Below are 15965 nucleotides of genomic sequence, written 5' to 3' on the forward strand. Positions count from 1 at the left end.
ATGGTCTGGGGACCTGCTGGGGAGGCTGCTGACCACTCTGAATGCCGGGCCTGCATCCATCGTGTCCATGTTGTCATGATGGTCTGGGGACCTGCAGGGGAGGCTGCCAACCACTCATTCCCTCTGTGTTCAGTGAATTTTTGTGTGTCTGGTATTTGAGGTTTAAAAACAAATAACCTGCTATTTCTACCCTCAAAGCATTTATGGGGTGTTGGAGAGAGAGCGAGGGAGAGAAAGGGAGAGATCACTGGCGTAATGAAGTGTGTAAGGAAGCAGCAAGGTGGCGGCTGGAGACTCTCACAGAGGAGGCAGCATGACCTGCCCCTTGGTGGTGAGCAGGAGGTTCACTCAGGTGGGTCGGCAGGAGGTCACTGCAGGCAGCAAGGGAGGGGCTCTCAAGAGGAAAAGTGCTGGGAGGTGATGAAGCAGCAGGTGAGTCTGGAAATGTGGAAAGGCCATGAATGCCACATGGGGGGTTGGCCTTTCTCTTATAGACAGTAGTGATATAAAGTGTTTTCACAGACTGGTGCTATAGATGGAAGGAAGTTAAGACGAGAGCAGTGAGGCTTAAGAGATGGATACCAGTAATAAATAATTCAAGGAAGCAATGTAGACAACTCAAACGGAGACAGAGATAAAAAAAATTTTAGTGATAGAACCTTCAGATTCTATAACAGATTCTTGAAGTAAGAAAGATTTATGGAGCCAAGGAGAACTCAAGTGTTTCTTGGGTGTTTGGAAAGTCAGGTCCATGTAGGAAAACGGAAAGAAGAGACAGATCTGGTGGTCAGCTCTGTTTAGGGTGATGGCTTCGTGACACTGAGGCAGGCTATCCAATCTGACATTTGGAATACAGAGATCTGGAGCCCAGGGTAGGAATTTCATTTAGAGATTGTAGATATGAGAGGCATTTATATAAAGATAAGCATTGACAGCAAACTCAAGTATTCCAATTTTTATATACTCATTTATTATTTATTATTTAAATAATAAATGTGTTGAAATGAAACTTTTTTAACTAACATTTATTCAGTACTTAACTATAAACTAGGCACTCTCCTATGCATTTTAACTATATTTCTATCCTGATTTTGTACGGTAGGAAAGCAGTATTTCCAGTGTAATGGGTGCACTCAGCCACCTGTGGTAAGGGGCTGATCCCTGAGCAAAGTGCAGGCCTAGTGGACTCCAGAACCTGTGTTCAAAACAAAACCATGGCCCTCCAGACTTCCCAAAGAACTTTAACTATTTTAGGATCCTACATGGGTCACTGTTGAATCTTAAGCTGCATGGTCCATAGAATTGTACACTGAGGTCATCAATGAGTGTGTCCTGAGTGGGCAGGAGTTTCTCTGTGTGCAATGACTCTACCCCGGGCCATCACATATGCCAACTTCTCACCTGAGTGGTCTCACTTAATCCTTAGCAGGAACCCTCTCACACAGTTCAGGATTGTCCCCTCTTGACAGGTGATACGCTGTAGCACAAGGAGACAGGCATCTTGCCCAAGGTGACACTGATAGTGAGTGGGACAGCAAGAATTTAAACTCGAGTTTGAGTCTCAACACTAAGACTGTTTGCTCTGTGGCCCAAGCTCTGGACTCCGCATTTAGCTATGCACGTGTTTTCCCATTTCCTCCCGACTGACTTCAACCTCGGAAGGGGAGGGACACCCATATTTGTCATGCACCTGCTGTGGGTGGGACCTTGCCCAGAACCTTGGATTTATGAGCTCCTGCACAGCCCGAATGTTTGCCTGTCCCCTGGATTGTTGCTTTATTCAGGGGTCCTCAAACTTTTTAAAAAGGGGACCAGTTCACTGTCCCTCAGACCATTGGAGGGCTGGACTGTGGGCCCTGGGATGAGTCAGCTGCTAAGCAGGACAGGAAGTGGGGGCAAAAATACCTGGTGGGCCGGATAAATGTCCTAGGTGGGCTGCATATGGCCTGCAGGCCATAGTTTGAGGATGCCTGACTTTATTATTTAGGGTTTTCTTTCCAACTACTGAAGCAGGGTTCTAGAGTATCCTTGCCATGCTCCACACAGTTCTGGTGGGAGTGCCCGGGCTCTTCCACTCTGGTGTGCTCCACAGGCCTGGAGCCAGGCTGGTGGGGTTTTCTGTGAGACGTTGCTCACTTTCAAAACGTCATGCTGCACAGTAATTTATGAAGAATGGAGGTTTGTAGCACTTGTTTATGATAATTTTCAGCCACAAATATATACATAGGTTTTTTTTCATGATTTCTCTTTGGATTACCATTTAACTCCTTATCTCAGTAGTCATAGTGAATGAGCCTGAGGAAGATTCCTCAAAGTTTCCTTTATGTCTCTCTTGAAAAAACTATTTGATATTTGCATCTAGTTTTAAAAGGCAAACTTAATAACAGACTCCAGAGACTGTGCTTTCCTTAGTGAGCCCTGAAGTGCCATCAATATGAGGCAACAGTGATGTAGAAGATGAAGCTGACGGCAGGTGCTGGCAGGTGCACACAGGTAGCAGGCCAGGGGTGGGATATTCAGGGCTGCTTGAAGCTAACTGGGCTTCATAGCTGCTGTGCACGGTGCCTTTGTTAATCCCCTTCCCGCTTTCATTCCTGCTTAGTCACAGCTCATGTTGACACTGTGAGATTTAAATTAATAGCTCTGTCAAAGCAAGCAGACCTTTGTGGAGCATCTGCTCCTGGCCACGCACAATTTCCAGAGGCAAGCGTGGCATGCTGAGAAAGGACTGCCTGTTTTTGGCACCTGAATTTCGAGTCATGTCAACTTTTGGTGAGCAGAGGGGTCTCAGGTAGCTTATTCAGTTCTTGGAGCCACTGGCTTTTGCTCTATGAAATGGAAATAGTAGCTCTTATCATTATTGTTTGGTATGATCAGAAAGACCTCCAAGACATGTTATGTGATGAAATAAAGGAGCAGAGAATTGCTCAGAGTGCTGTGCACCTTGTAAGCATGTCAGCATTTGTTTCCAGGGCACATGTGTGCATGTACATGTTGTGTGTGTAGCAGGTGCACACGTGTGCACGTATGTGCTGTGTGTGTAGCAGGTGCACACGTGTGCATGTACGTGCTATGTGTGTAGCAGGTATACATGTGTGCACATACATGCTGTGTGTGTAGCAGGTGCATGTGTGTGCCCGTACATGCTGTGTGTGTAGCAGGTGCATGTGTGTCCATATACATGCTGTGTGTAGCAGGTATACACGTGTGCATGTACATGCTGTGTATGTAGCAGGTGCACACATGTACATGTACAGGCTGTGTGTGTAGCAGGTGCACACATGTGCACGTACATGCTGTGTGTATAGCAGGTGCACACGTGTGCACGTACATGCTGTGTGTATAGCACATGCACACGTGTGCACGTACATGCTGTGTGTATAGCAGGTGCACACATGTACACGTACAGGCTGTGTGTGTAGCACATGCACACGTGTGCACATACATGCTGTGTGTAGCAGGTGCACACGTGTGCACATACATGCTGTGTGTGTAGCAGGTGCATGTGTGTGCACATACAGGCTGTGTGTAGCAGGTGCACGCGTGTGCACGTACAGGCTGTGTGTGTAGCAGGTGCACACGTGTGCACGTACATGCTGTGTGTGTAGCAGGTGCACGTGTGTGCACGTACATGCTGTGTGTAGCAGGTGCACACGTGTGCATGTACATGCTGTGTGTAGCAGGTGTACATACACAGACATGCACATATGTGCGTGGCAGTACTTTAGAAGGATCTGTGAGCAATTATTGAACTCTGGGGGTAGGGCACTTCAAGTTATGTTTTCTTTGGTGATAGTGAGTTTTTATGCTTATTTATTTTACCATGTCTCTATTTGGCCTAAATGCAGTGGGTCCCTTCATCTTCCATAGACAGGTGATCTGATCTGCTCCCGGCTGTGCACTGGCTCTGCTGGTCTTTCTGCACCAGTATTTGCCTGTCTGTATTGGATCTTGATATAATAGGAAACATGAGAAATGGGAATAAATGGATTACCCTTAATTTTGGGTGAAGCCAGACATCGTAGTTGGCTGAATTTTCTGGTTTTGAAATCTTTGGATTCCAAACCTTGTTGGTTGTCTTTATTAAATTCAAATCAGAAGGACCAGGTTTCCGGGCTGGGAAGATCTAGGCCCTGGGCAGTAAAGTTACTGCAGAGGGTGTCCCCAGTGGCCCCTGTGTGGGGCGCCCAGCCCCACCTTCATGCCTGAGTCACTTGCTCTCAAACTACTGAGGTTATTGGTGGCCAGCAGCAATCAGCCCAGTATGGGGTTGCCCAGTCTAGAGAGAGCTGCTCACCCAAGTCACCTCTTCCCCATAAGGTAACTCACTCCCAGTACTGGTCAGTGCCTGGGTACAGAGACCTGGCCCTTACCTGATGCTGGCTGTTCTGGAAGTCCAGGATTCCCCATGGCCTGGGTGCAGGTCTCTCTTGTGCCTGGATGACAATGGAGTACCCTCTTCCTTCTGTCCTGGCCTGTCCCCTGTGGATACTGCTTCTGAGAGCAGACCCCAGTGACCCTCTAGTAGTCTATTTCTAGGGGACACCTCTAAGACAGTCTCAGAGCTAGGCAATCCCAGAGCTGAGACTTCTGTCACAGTTTCCTAATTGCGAGCACCTGCATCACAGGAGAACTCATCCTGGCAGGGTGGTGGGCATCAGTCCACTCACACCCATTGTTGTGTGTCCACACAACAGCACTGGGAGCTCAGGCGAAGGCAGGCGTGTGTTAACCCTCAGCAGACCAGCTGTGCCCCTACTTAGGCCTCTGAGATAACAGCAAAAGTGAAGGGAGCTAAGTAAGGCAGGAGGCTGCCCCCACCTTGCAGATGCAGAACCACTTACTAAAGTGACAGGTGGGACCCCTCCATCTTCCACCCTAGCAGGCCAGGCAAGGCCACACCAGGGCAGGAAGAGCCCCTGCTTCCTCCTACCCCACGTGAGCAGTAGGTTGGCCAGCGGGCCCTCGTCCACCGAGGTTTCAGTGCACTCCTCAGGACCTCCCACCTTCTGCACCCAGGCCCTTTCTCTGCTCTCAGAACGGATCTTTCCTGAGGGGCGTCCTAGGACACCCTTCTCTCATGTTGGCAAGAAAGTCAAAATTGTGCTGTTTCTTCCTCTTCACCCTGCCTAGATCTCTAAATGAATCCTGGACTCATGTCTTTTCCTTGCTGGATAAACTCCTTTGTAATTCTCCTAGTTTAATCCATTCTGCATCTGCAAACAAAATATAATGCATGGAGCACCCGGCACTGTGTGCTCTTACAAGCCCCTCACGAGGTTTGCTTTCAATGTTGATGATTTAACCTCACGACCTCTTCCAATTTAACAACAGCAGGATTTTTTCCTCTTCTTTGGCGTGACCAACTATAATAAATCCACCTGCTACGAAGGTCTTTCTAAATTCCTATCTCCCCGTGAATAGGGCTCCTCCCTCCCTCCTCCACAGCCTCTTCTCAGAGTGTACCCTGCAGTTCTGGGGGACAGGCTTGTAAGTGGGGGCCATTCAGGTGCCACAGACCTTTGACATCAATGCTTTCATCTTCATCATTCATCATCACTGTTACTACTACTAATAATAATTTTGCTACTTTATGGCTTTAATTTGAACATGATACAGTGAAGGTGAGGTGAGTTTCCTTATTTGTCCCACATAGAAGGATGAAAAAGAAACTCAAGCTCAAGGCAGTGCCTGTCACTCAAAGGAATGGGGCACTGGCCCCATATGCTGGAGGTGGTGGGTTCAAACCCAGCCCTAGCCAAAAACTGCAAAAAAAAAAAAAAAAAAAGAAAAGAAACTCAAGCTCATGCCTGTCTTTTCCTGGAACCTGGAACCACTTCCCAGTTTTTTCAGGACCAGACCTGCTTCCTCCCCTGAACCTCCACACATGTGTGCCTCTGGGTGCAGGGCCGGGTGGGTGGGGTCCTGCTGCTCCTCCCGGCTGTTCCTCAGCGTCTGTTCCCACCCCACCCACAGGGGAGCTTCTACGCCCCCTCGGAGCACTGCATGCAGCATGCGTACAAGTGGCACCGGGACCTGTGCCTGCTGCTCCTCCAGGCCTACCAGGGACTCCGCCTCTACTTCCTGCTGATCATGAGAGACATCCCGGAGCTGCCGCACACAGAGCTGGGTAAGGGGACCAGGGCGGGGGCACCTTTTCCCACTAGGGTAGGAAAAGCCGCATGGTTTGCTACACATCACAGGACTGACATGCGGTCCAGGTGGGTTTGGCCTGGGCCATGCATTATTCTAGCAGGAGAGACTCTTGGAAGTGCAGATCCGGGATGAAAAGGCGCGGGTGCTGCTTCCACCTCTAGGGCCGAGATGTTCATTGAGACCTGGTGATGCAGCGTGAGGTCGCCTTCTAGGGGGAAGATGCTCATATATCACTGTTTCTTAATTAGGCTGTAACTACAAAATTGTTAACTTACCAAAGTATAAAACAGTCCTCACAAAGAATGATCCATGTTCATTTTGTATATATGTTTATGTACACATATGATCTGGATATCTGAGAACTAATGAATTTTTGTACATGGATTTTCCAAAGATTAGATTCTACAGAGATGGTTGGGCCAGGATCCTTCTCAGTTGGCTGGTGATGGACGAAGTTCAGAGAGCTAGAATGAGCGTTTAGAGTCCACAGCAAAGTGCAGCAGAATCAGGAGTCAAGCTCGGGCTTCATCCTGCGCTGATTCCCAGGGCAGGGTCCTTTATATCACATCACACTCAGTCACAACAGGTGGGGTGTCCTGGGTCTGCTCAAAGTCCTCGAATAAGGGCCCTTTGTCCTCACATACAAGGCCCAGTCTTCAGCCTGGTCTTCTAAGTTAACACCAATTCCAACATCAGAATCCTATGCTGGGCCCCTTCGTTTTTCTACCTAGCCCCAGACCTCAACTACTGAGTAATTGTGGGCTTGACTGTGTCTCTGGCCTTGTCATTCACTGCCCAGGCTGCACTGAGATCATCACACAATCTGTCGGCACATTTTCTTTCCATCTGATCTTCAGGGGATCAGGGCACCCTCAGGTCTCTGTGGATCTGCAGTAGGGGAGTGGGTGCAGGGAGTAAGAGTTAGAGTAAGCCTTAGCTTACTACAATGTTAGAGTAAGCCTTCTGGAGCCATCTCACCATCAGCTTTATCAGCTCTAACGCCGAGTCCTGTGCTCAGGTGTCACTCTTTGAGTCAGGCGATTTCTGCATTTGTTTCAGGTTCTAATCTTATGTATGCAGTAAAGGTAAGTACAGAATAAAAGCCAGTGTATATAGCTCATAGGGAAGAGGACATCGTTCAGCAGCTATATAACATTTTTCCTTTTTTTTTTTTGCAGTTTTTGGCTGGGGCTGGGTTTGAACCCGCCCCTCTGGGATAGGGGGCAGGCACCCTACTTCGAGCCACAGGCGCTGCCCTAACATTTTTCCTTTTTGTCCAGAGGAACTGAGTTTATTTGTCCACTCACCCATCATATCTTATTGGGCACCTTTGATGTGTCAGGCACTGTGCTGGACACCAAGGGCCCACACCTGTGATCAACACAGCAGTCTGTTATGCCCTCCCTCTCCCTCCGAGCTTCACAGACTGGAGGACGACAGCCAGGGGAGAGATGCATGCTAATCAGGTCATCAGCCAGCGTCCTGCATTGCTATGGGGTTGTCAATACTCATCTGGGCAATCAAAACCCATCTGGGCAAATCATCTTGGGCAATTAAAATCCAAGCCACAGCCGTATGCAAAGTTACTGACCACAGCATCATGGAACTAGGGGAGAGTCAAACACAGCCATGACCATGATTGTTAAATCACAAATGGCCCTCGGCCGGGAGCCAGTGAAGCTGGGAAGTAAGCTTAGCCCTGCCACCGCACCTGGCTGGGCTGCTGCTTTTTCATCTGTGAGATGGAAATGCAAATCCTTGTCTGTTATATGCTGCACAGATGTGTATCTCTATGCATACGTGTGTGTGTGCACATACCTGCAAAAACAGAAGTGCAGAACGCCTTTGGACCAAAGTACTGTATGACAGTGGGGATATACTGCCTCTCATCACTATGCCCATGGGACGATCCTGGCCTTTGTCTAGTGCATGGTCCATTCGGACTTATTACTCTCTTTATAAACATAATTCCTTCAGGAAGGTAGAGTATATTAACATGTAAGGAGAGTACTCAGCATTTGTGTCTGTCTCTGTGACTGTAATACCAACTTGAAAGTTAGGCTTTTTGATTTAATTAGCAACTGCTGCATTTCTACATGTGTTCGTTTAATGACATGTTGTGTATGTTTTTTCTTCCTAGAGGCCCTTGCTGTTGAAGAAACGCTTTCTCAGCTGTGCTCAGAGCTGCAGGTAATTAGAGAACTGGCCCTGGGGTCTGAAGGAGTGGCAGGAGCTGTGCCAGGCAGACGTAGTTGCTTGCTATAGAAGCCAGAGGTGAAAGACACCCCTGGTCACCTCCTTCTAGAACTCAGAGAAGAAGTGTTCTTAGGTTTGCTCTGGGTCTCTGGCTATTAGTGTGTGTCTTGCGTTTGCTAGATGTTTTGGAAAATCTAAACCTGTCTCCTTGAAGCTTGCATTGCACCTGTGTGTCTGCCTGTTATCCATCCATTGAATAAATTTGTTGACTAGTGACAATGTGCTTCTCCCTGGGCTTGATAGGACCTTGCATTTCTACTCAGATGGCCTTGGACAGGGTGGAGAGACAGAGGCAATCGTGACAAACGGTAATGTGCATTTGCCAAAAAAAGTCACCAAGCATTTATTAAAAATATGTACTCAATATCTATTTGACAAATGCATGCTACTGTTAGTTATAATTTCTGGAACACCGTCACATCCCATTATGTCAAATGTTCTGGGTGAGTACTTCGGTTTGAATCCAGGCCCTTCCTCTCAGCAGCTGCAGGACCCTAGATGATGAACTTGGCCTTTAAGGCCTAGGAGTACCTGTCTGCATGCTGGGGTTGTCATTGAGTGAGAGTGGCCACCCAAGAGTGCAAGCCAGGGCTCAGCTCATGGAGACTGCTCTGCAGAGGCGGCCTCTTCTCCCCAAACTGGCCAGGCTGCCTCTGAGTCCACCCCTGGAAGGCCCCCTAGAGGAGGCACCCCCCAGTATCCCGAGGAAGAACTGCTTGAATCTGTACATTATGAGAAAGGTAGAGTTAGCAGGTGAGGACAATAGCAGCAGCAACAGAAAGAAGCTCGGTCGACTTCCCAGTTCAGCTTTCAGATTTCCAGGTCCCAGGCTGGGCAGCAGAGCCAGCTGATGAGCACTCGTGTGCCCACACGACACACCTGCCCTCCCGCAGGGCATGGCCTGCGGCCCCCTGCCCTGAAGCCCCCTGCCCTGCGACCCCCTGCCCTGCGGCCCCCTGCTCTGCTCTCTGTGCCCTTCCTGCTCAGCTTTCCAGGAGCTTCTTGTCCAAAGCCCAGGCTGACAGTAGCAACAGAGCCACCAACTTCCATGCCATCAGCAGGGACTCCCAGCCAGACAGGGCTCTAAGTGCTTGTCAGTAATATCGCCTTTAACTCCTGTCACCCATGGAAACATCACCTTTGCCAACACACTTGACCAGGGCTGCTGGTAAGCAAAGGAGGGTGTCCATACTCATACCCGGCAGGCCTTCTGCCTCCAGCTAGGCAGAGCCCCAGCTATGCAGCTCCAGGCCCCACAGTCCCAGGGCAGGCAGGGCCACCACCTGTTTTCGCCTTATCTGTCATGACGCTGGGTGGTGGGGAATTGGGGAGTACTGCAAAGATTATGTGCGTCAGAGCCAGGCAGACCAGCTAGAAATTCCTTCCTGCTAACTGTGTGACTTGAGGCAAGTTGCTTAAGGTTCATAAGCCTTGATTTTACTATCTGTAAAATAGGGACAAACATCATGTGGTTGCTGCTGATGTCTTTTTCTGTTAACTGGTGAGTGTGGCCTACTCTGCCAGGGGCTGCTGTTTGTGGGAATTGTGTGCATTTCCGTATTTAATCGATAGCATGATTCTGTAGAAGCAATCATATTATGTTCCATGGATGAAGATACTGGGCTGGACTCTCCTGTGCTGCTGGGCAGGGCTCCTGGCACCTTGTGAGCTCTTAACAAAGGCTGGGATGAGTGGATGCCAATGTGAGTTGTAAGAACAACCCTGAGGTGAGGAAGGGATTGATGCTGGAGCAGTTAGTGCTGCCTCCCTGAGGTTGCTGGCTCCTCTATACAATGAGCCTGGACTCAGGTGTTCACTGCCCGATTCAGTAGCTCTGTGCATGAGGTCCTGTGTTGGCACCACCTGGAGAGGGGAGGAGAAAGTGGACTTCTGCCCAGACTGCAGGCATAGCCCTGAATCTGCCAGCTGGTGATCTGGCACTGGGCAGGTCACTTCCATGTGTGAAAGCAACTGTTACGAGATGAACAGGCACAGGGTGCTTAAAGACAGAGCCTGGACACCATTCCATCACCACCACTGCTATGGACAGTGCTTAGGACAGAGCCTGGACACCGTGTCACCACCACCGCTATGGACAGTGCTTAGGACAGAGCCCGGACACCGTGTCATCACCACCACTGCTATGGACAGTGCTTAGGACAGAGCCCGGACACCGTGTCATCACCACCACCGCTATGGACAGTGCTTAGGACAGAGCCTGGACACCGTGTCATCACCACCACTGCTACGGCAGCCTTGTTCATAATCACTGATGCTGTCCCATGGGACTGGTGAGGGCTGCAGAAGCAGATATGGATACTGTATGTCAGGGGTCCTCAAACTTTTTGAACAGGGGGCTAGTTCACTGTCCCTCAGACTGTTGGAGGGCCAGACTGTGGACCCTGGGATGAGTCGGCTGCTAAGCGTGACAGGCAGTGGCGGCAAAAACACCTGGCAGGCCAGATAAATGTCCTCGGCTGCCCGCGGGCTGTAGATTGAGGACGCCTGTATGTGGTTTGGGCCCCCAGGTAGATGCGTGGCTAATTCCACCCAGGAGGTGATGGGCTCTAGGGGGCCCTAGAGGGGAGACACCCCAGGGGGAATAACAAGCTCCCCCTGTTTGCACAGGAGCAGTTGGTAAAGGCAGGAGGGTGCCAGGCTGTGCCTGTGGGACAGTGGATAGGGCTCTGAGAAGGGGGGATTGGAGTGACTGCAGCTCGAGGGAGGGAGCCCAGGCTGACAGTGAAGGGGCCTTTGTGTTCATGTACCAGGGAGCAGTGACAAGTACCCCGGGTTATGGAGAGCCATGAAAAAGAGACACCACGTGGAAAAAGAAACCTCTGAGATGGGGCGCTGAACGCTTTGATGACAGATCGGTGGAGGTTTCCTCCCCCGACAACCTCACCAGTTCCCTGGCACCTGCTGCATGCCCTGCATTCTGGTCCCTCCTGCCACTGTCTCTCTGGGGGTGGCATCAGGTTCACGTGTGAAGGGCACCATCTCCCAAGACTGGTGCCACTTCAGAAGCTACTTGCCAATCCTGGGCTTCCAGCACTTCCTACCAATCGTCTATAACTTAGAGGTTTTCATGACGCCCTCATCAAGTTTAATTTGATTAAATGGCTCACAGAACTCAGCACTATTTTGTACTATTACTGATTTATTACAAAGGGCGTTGCACAGAATATAGACAGTCAGACAAAGGGGAGCATAGGTTGTGTTCTGGAAGGGGCCCTAGAGCAGAGGCTTCTGTCCCCTGGAGTGGGGGTATGTGGCCCTCCTGGCATGTGGCTTTACTCACTGACCAGTGGCTTTCATAGTTCTGCCATTTAAACTTTTTCTGGAGGTCTCTTTACGTCAGTGGCCTTGGTGACCAGCACCTGTCCCTTCTATAGCAGTTGGGGTGGTACAGAGAGTCCCAGCCCTAATCTGGAATGGGTATTTCTGGTTAACAGCCTCCTCTACCCTAAAACTGTTCAGGGACCTGACAAGGGACACCTCATTAGCATAGACTCAATTAGCATATGGCTGAAAGGGATGTAGAATGATAAAAGATATTCCTGTCACTCGGGAGCTCTGTGACAAAACAGATTTCACAGAGCAGAGGGGAGGGAGTCTTGAGGCAGGACACAGTGGTCCCGGTTAAGCGGTTTCTGCAGTGACTCAGTCCCTGGCCGGCGCTGTCCTGGCAGCAGCCCTGGGAGCAGCCTGCAGGGAGGAAGGCACTCACAGCCCCACCAGGGCCCGGGGAGGGGACACGCAGGGCTGTGGCGAGATGGTCGGATTTCCCTGTGGTGCTGCCACAGCGGTTCAGGCGAGAGACTCAGGGTTGGGACGCAGGCTGTCAAACCGTTCATCACATGTATCAGGAGAGCCCTGCATGTTGGCCTCCTCCACTGCAGGGACGCCATGTGGGTGGCGCGACTAAACTGCCACCAGCTGCATTTGGCTCAAAGCTTCAAAATGAGCCGACTGGCGCAGGGACGTGGCTAAGGAACCGGGTGGGGTGAATGGGGTGGGCGTCAGCCTCCTCCTTGGTGTGTTGAGGGACTGGTCTGGCCATTGGACAGGAAGAAACAAGGTCCCCTCCCCAAGCCCCCAAAGAGCGGCCGCGGGGTCCCCAGAGCCACCTTGAGAGGCTGGACACCGCCCCCTGGTGGCCAGCCACGAGCAGTAGCGAATGTCTTGGTCTCAAGTTCCTGCAGGCGACCGGGCAGGTGGCAGGGGAGGGTGGGACTTGTTTCAGGTCATTTAAGACAATTTGAAGACCAAGAGCTCACAGTGATGGAGTGCCCCACTATCTTCGCTCCGTGTGGATCTTTGTGGATCTTTACGGAGCATCTACTATGTTGGCCAAAAGAACGTGTGGTCTAGTGAGAAACAGATTTCCTCGCAGATAAGGAGGAAGCTGCCCATCTGGTCAGGGCTAGAGCCAGGGAGTGTGGGGGAGGGGCTGAGGCAAGGGGGAGGTGTGGCCTGATTCCCCGGAATCTCTGGGGAGGTGAGGATGGCTCTGTTCCAGGATGAGAGGGAAGGGTGTTCCAGGCACAGGGAACAGCCATGCTAAGCCCAGGGTTAGAGTCCTTCTGAATGAAGCACCTCAGGGCTGGTGTGAGCTCACGTGGAGTATGGGAAGCCCCTGCCTCACGGCCTGATTAGGAAGGGGGTGTCCTCCCTCTGAAGGATGGGCAGGTTCTAATGAAACTCAGTGACATGCCTGGGTACAACAAACAGGTCTAGCACAAGTATCTATCGGAAAACAATGCTTTTTCCTTGCTTTAATTCAGTAACATAAAGTTTTCTTAAGAAAATTTCCTGCATGACCCTCCCTCCAAATTTAGAGGTGATCCCAATTTCCTGTGTACTCGTTTCTAGAATTGTGTCCTCCTAGTAAGAAATACTCAAGATAAGAACAGTTATTAAGCGTGAATGAGCAGCTGCCAATTGTAGGCAGCCTGTTGGGAGAGCTTTGGTTTTGTTTTCTTTGCTTGCTTGTTTAAGCCTGTTCTCTTGCCAGAAGGTTTAAAATACACTAGCCTAGAAATATTCCTTTGAGGTTGGTAGTCCAGTCGGACCCTCAGGTCCAGTGAGGCCAAGTAGCTTCCCAAGGCCCCCACCATGGATGAGCTGACCTCAAATGCAAGGAGGCAAAGAATTCAAGAGGGACCCCTGCCCAGCGTTCCAGCAAACAAGGACCCCAAGAAAGTGAAGAGAAGAACTGCGCCCCTGCTCTGTGCCGACCTGCCCGGGACGGCATGGTGTGCGCCCTGCTCTGCGCCGACCTGCCGGGAACAGCGCGATGTGCACCCTGCTCTGCGCTAACCTGCCCGGGACAGTCTGGTGTGCATCCTGCTCTGCGCCGACCTGCCGGGAACAGCACGATGTGCACCCTGCTATGTGCCGACCTGCCCGGGACAGCGCGGTGTGCATCCTGCTCTGCGCCGACCTGCCGGGAACAGCGTGATGTGCACCCTGCTCTGCGCTAACCTGCCCGGGACGGCGCGGTGTGCGCCCTGCTCTGCACTGACCTGCCCGGGACGGCGCAGTGTGCACCCTGCTCTGCACCGACCTGCCCAGGACAGTCTGGTGTGCACCCTGCTCTGCTCCGACCTGCCGGGAACAGCGTGGCGTGCGCCCTGCTCTGCACCGACCTGCCCAGGACAGTCTGGTGTGCACCCTGCTCTGCTCCGACCTGCCGGGAACAGCGTGGTGTGCGCCCTGCTCTGTGCCGACCTGTCCAGGACAGTCTGGTGTGCATTCTCAGCAGTCTCCTTCTGAGGCTGTGATGTGCTGTCTCAGCCCTGCTTCCAAGGAGGCACTGAAACTTCAGAGACTGCATTGTGGTCTCGGTCACCGCTCCCTTCCCTGCAGCAGGTCCCTGGCACTGTGACTTTCTAACTTTCTAGCACTAACTCTAGAGGGTGACTCAGAACTTGGGTTTTTTAGAGCCTGCCCAGGGCAGCAAGGGAGCTCAGGGCCCAGCTGCAGCCAGCTGGTCTGAGAAGCATCCTCTTGTCTTCTGACTTAGAACTTCTCACACTTTAATGGGATCTTGTCAGGATGCAGATTCTGCTTCTTTTGGTCCGGAGTGTCTAAGAAGACTGCATTTCCCTGAAGTTCCAAGGAAATGACAGTGTAGTGGGTACTCTTTAGACCCGTGCGGACACTTAGTGTCTGAACTCTGACACTGCACTGGGGGGTCACTCTTCATGTTGACGTCCGGCAAGTGCTTAGCTCCAGCTGCCCTGCCTCACCATGAAGCTGGGCAGACAGTTTGACTCTGCTCAGCCTGGATGTCCCTTCAGCTGTGTGACGCTCCTAACTGTGGGGCCCTGGCTACATTCCAGTCATCTCTGCTGAACTTCCAGCAGCCTTGTCAGCACTGCCCAGCTGCCTACCTGTGGCCTCTTCCCCAGAATGTGGAGGTTTGTGGGCCCACCTGGACCTCACCATGTCATAGGAAGTCTGTGTGTGGGCAGGAACCGTGTCTGATGTGCGCTTTGCTTCATGTAGTATCCCATACGGAGTACGCTGCAGTGTGCTTGGAGACCCCACGGTGACAGCCCTCACTGTCCTTTTCACCTGCAGGGTGAGGGTCTGATTGCTTAGGATTAGGATGGAAGCCAAAGTTATGGGCACGTGATGCTCCTCTCACCTGGCCTAAGGCACGGAAACCCCTCCTGAACAGCCTGTGTCTCAACAATGCAGGGGGCAAGACTGGGGCCCTCACCCCACTGCCTTTCGCATGCCCTGGCCTCTGCCAGACTGTCCTGTCTCACCTTGTTTTGATTCCTGACACAGTCCCCGTCAGCCGGAATGGCCCAAGCCACGTTCATGTTGCAGGGACACATGGAGATCCTGGGGTGTGAGAGCTCCTGGTGGCCTCTCGTGTCTCAGTGTGTGCTCTGTCCCAGCAAAGTGTGATGATTGGCTTTGCTTCTCCTCTCCTTCCCACTAAGCCATGGACCCTTTCATGGCGAGAACTGAGTTCCATTTGTATTTTCAGCCCATTACAAAAACCTACTAGGTGCCCAATAAATATTTGCTAAAGCAAAAATGCAAAGCGAGTCTCCAAATAGTGCAAGGTAGAGAATGGCCCCAAAGTAAATATCAGACTAAACTCAAGACCCTGGGTTTCATTTTCTTTGATAAAAGTCTCCCTGAATGCCTCAAATTTTCTTTCATCCAAGTCACCCTTCGTCCTAAGTCTTGTAATTGGATGAGCTTATAGCCCTGCTTTGTGCACTGCCATGGTGGAGCCCTTTAACATCTGGGAGGGGAGAGAGGTTGGCAATGTGAGTTCCAAGCCAGGAGCCTCCAGTGCGATGTGCCCTGTGAGTGCGCAGAGTTTGGTGAGTGCAGTGTTTGCACGCAATCCCCCCTGTCATCTGTGGACAGAGCCATACACTGAAGCTAGTTGAGCAGACATGGGAGCATCTGTACTAATGTGTGCGGTGGGACGGCAGCGCCATGCTGGTGGACACGGTGGAGAGGGGCCTCACAGCATAGTGATGCCGGCGGACACGGGTGGAGAGGGGCCTCACAGCATAGTG

General features: G+C 51.2%; 1 protein-coding gene across 1 annotated transcript in view; it reads left to right on the forward strand.

The window, feature by feature from the left end:
* The window catches only part of FAM135B (family with sequence similarity 135 member B), a 283763-nt gene that overhangs the window by 234188 nt on the left and 33610 nt on the right, over window positions 1-15965 (forward strand). The window contains exons 8-9 of the mRNA XM_003792859.2: window positions 5977-6130; window positions 8297-8346. Coding sequence (XP_003792907.1) covers window positions 5977-6130; window positions 8297-8346 — 204 coding nt within the window. The remainder of the gene's footprint in view (window positions 1-5976; window positions 6131-8296; window positions 8347-15965) is intronic.

This window comes from Otolemur garnettii, unplaced genomic scaffold, assembly GCF_000181295.1.
Source record: "Otolemur garnettii isolate 467f Iridium unplaced genomic scaffold, OtoGar3 scaffold00062, whole genome shotgun sequence".
Lineage (NCBI taxonomy): Eukaryota > Metazoa > Chordata > Mammalia > Primates > Galagidae > Otolemur > Otolemur garnettii.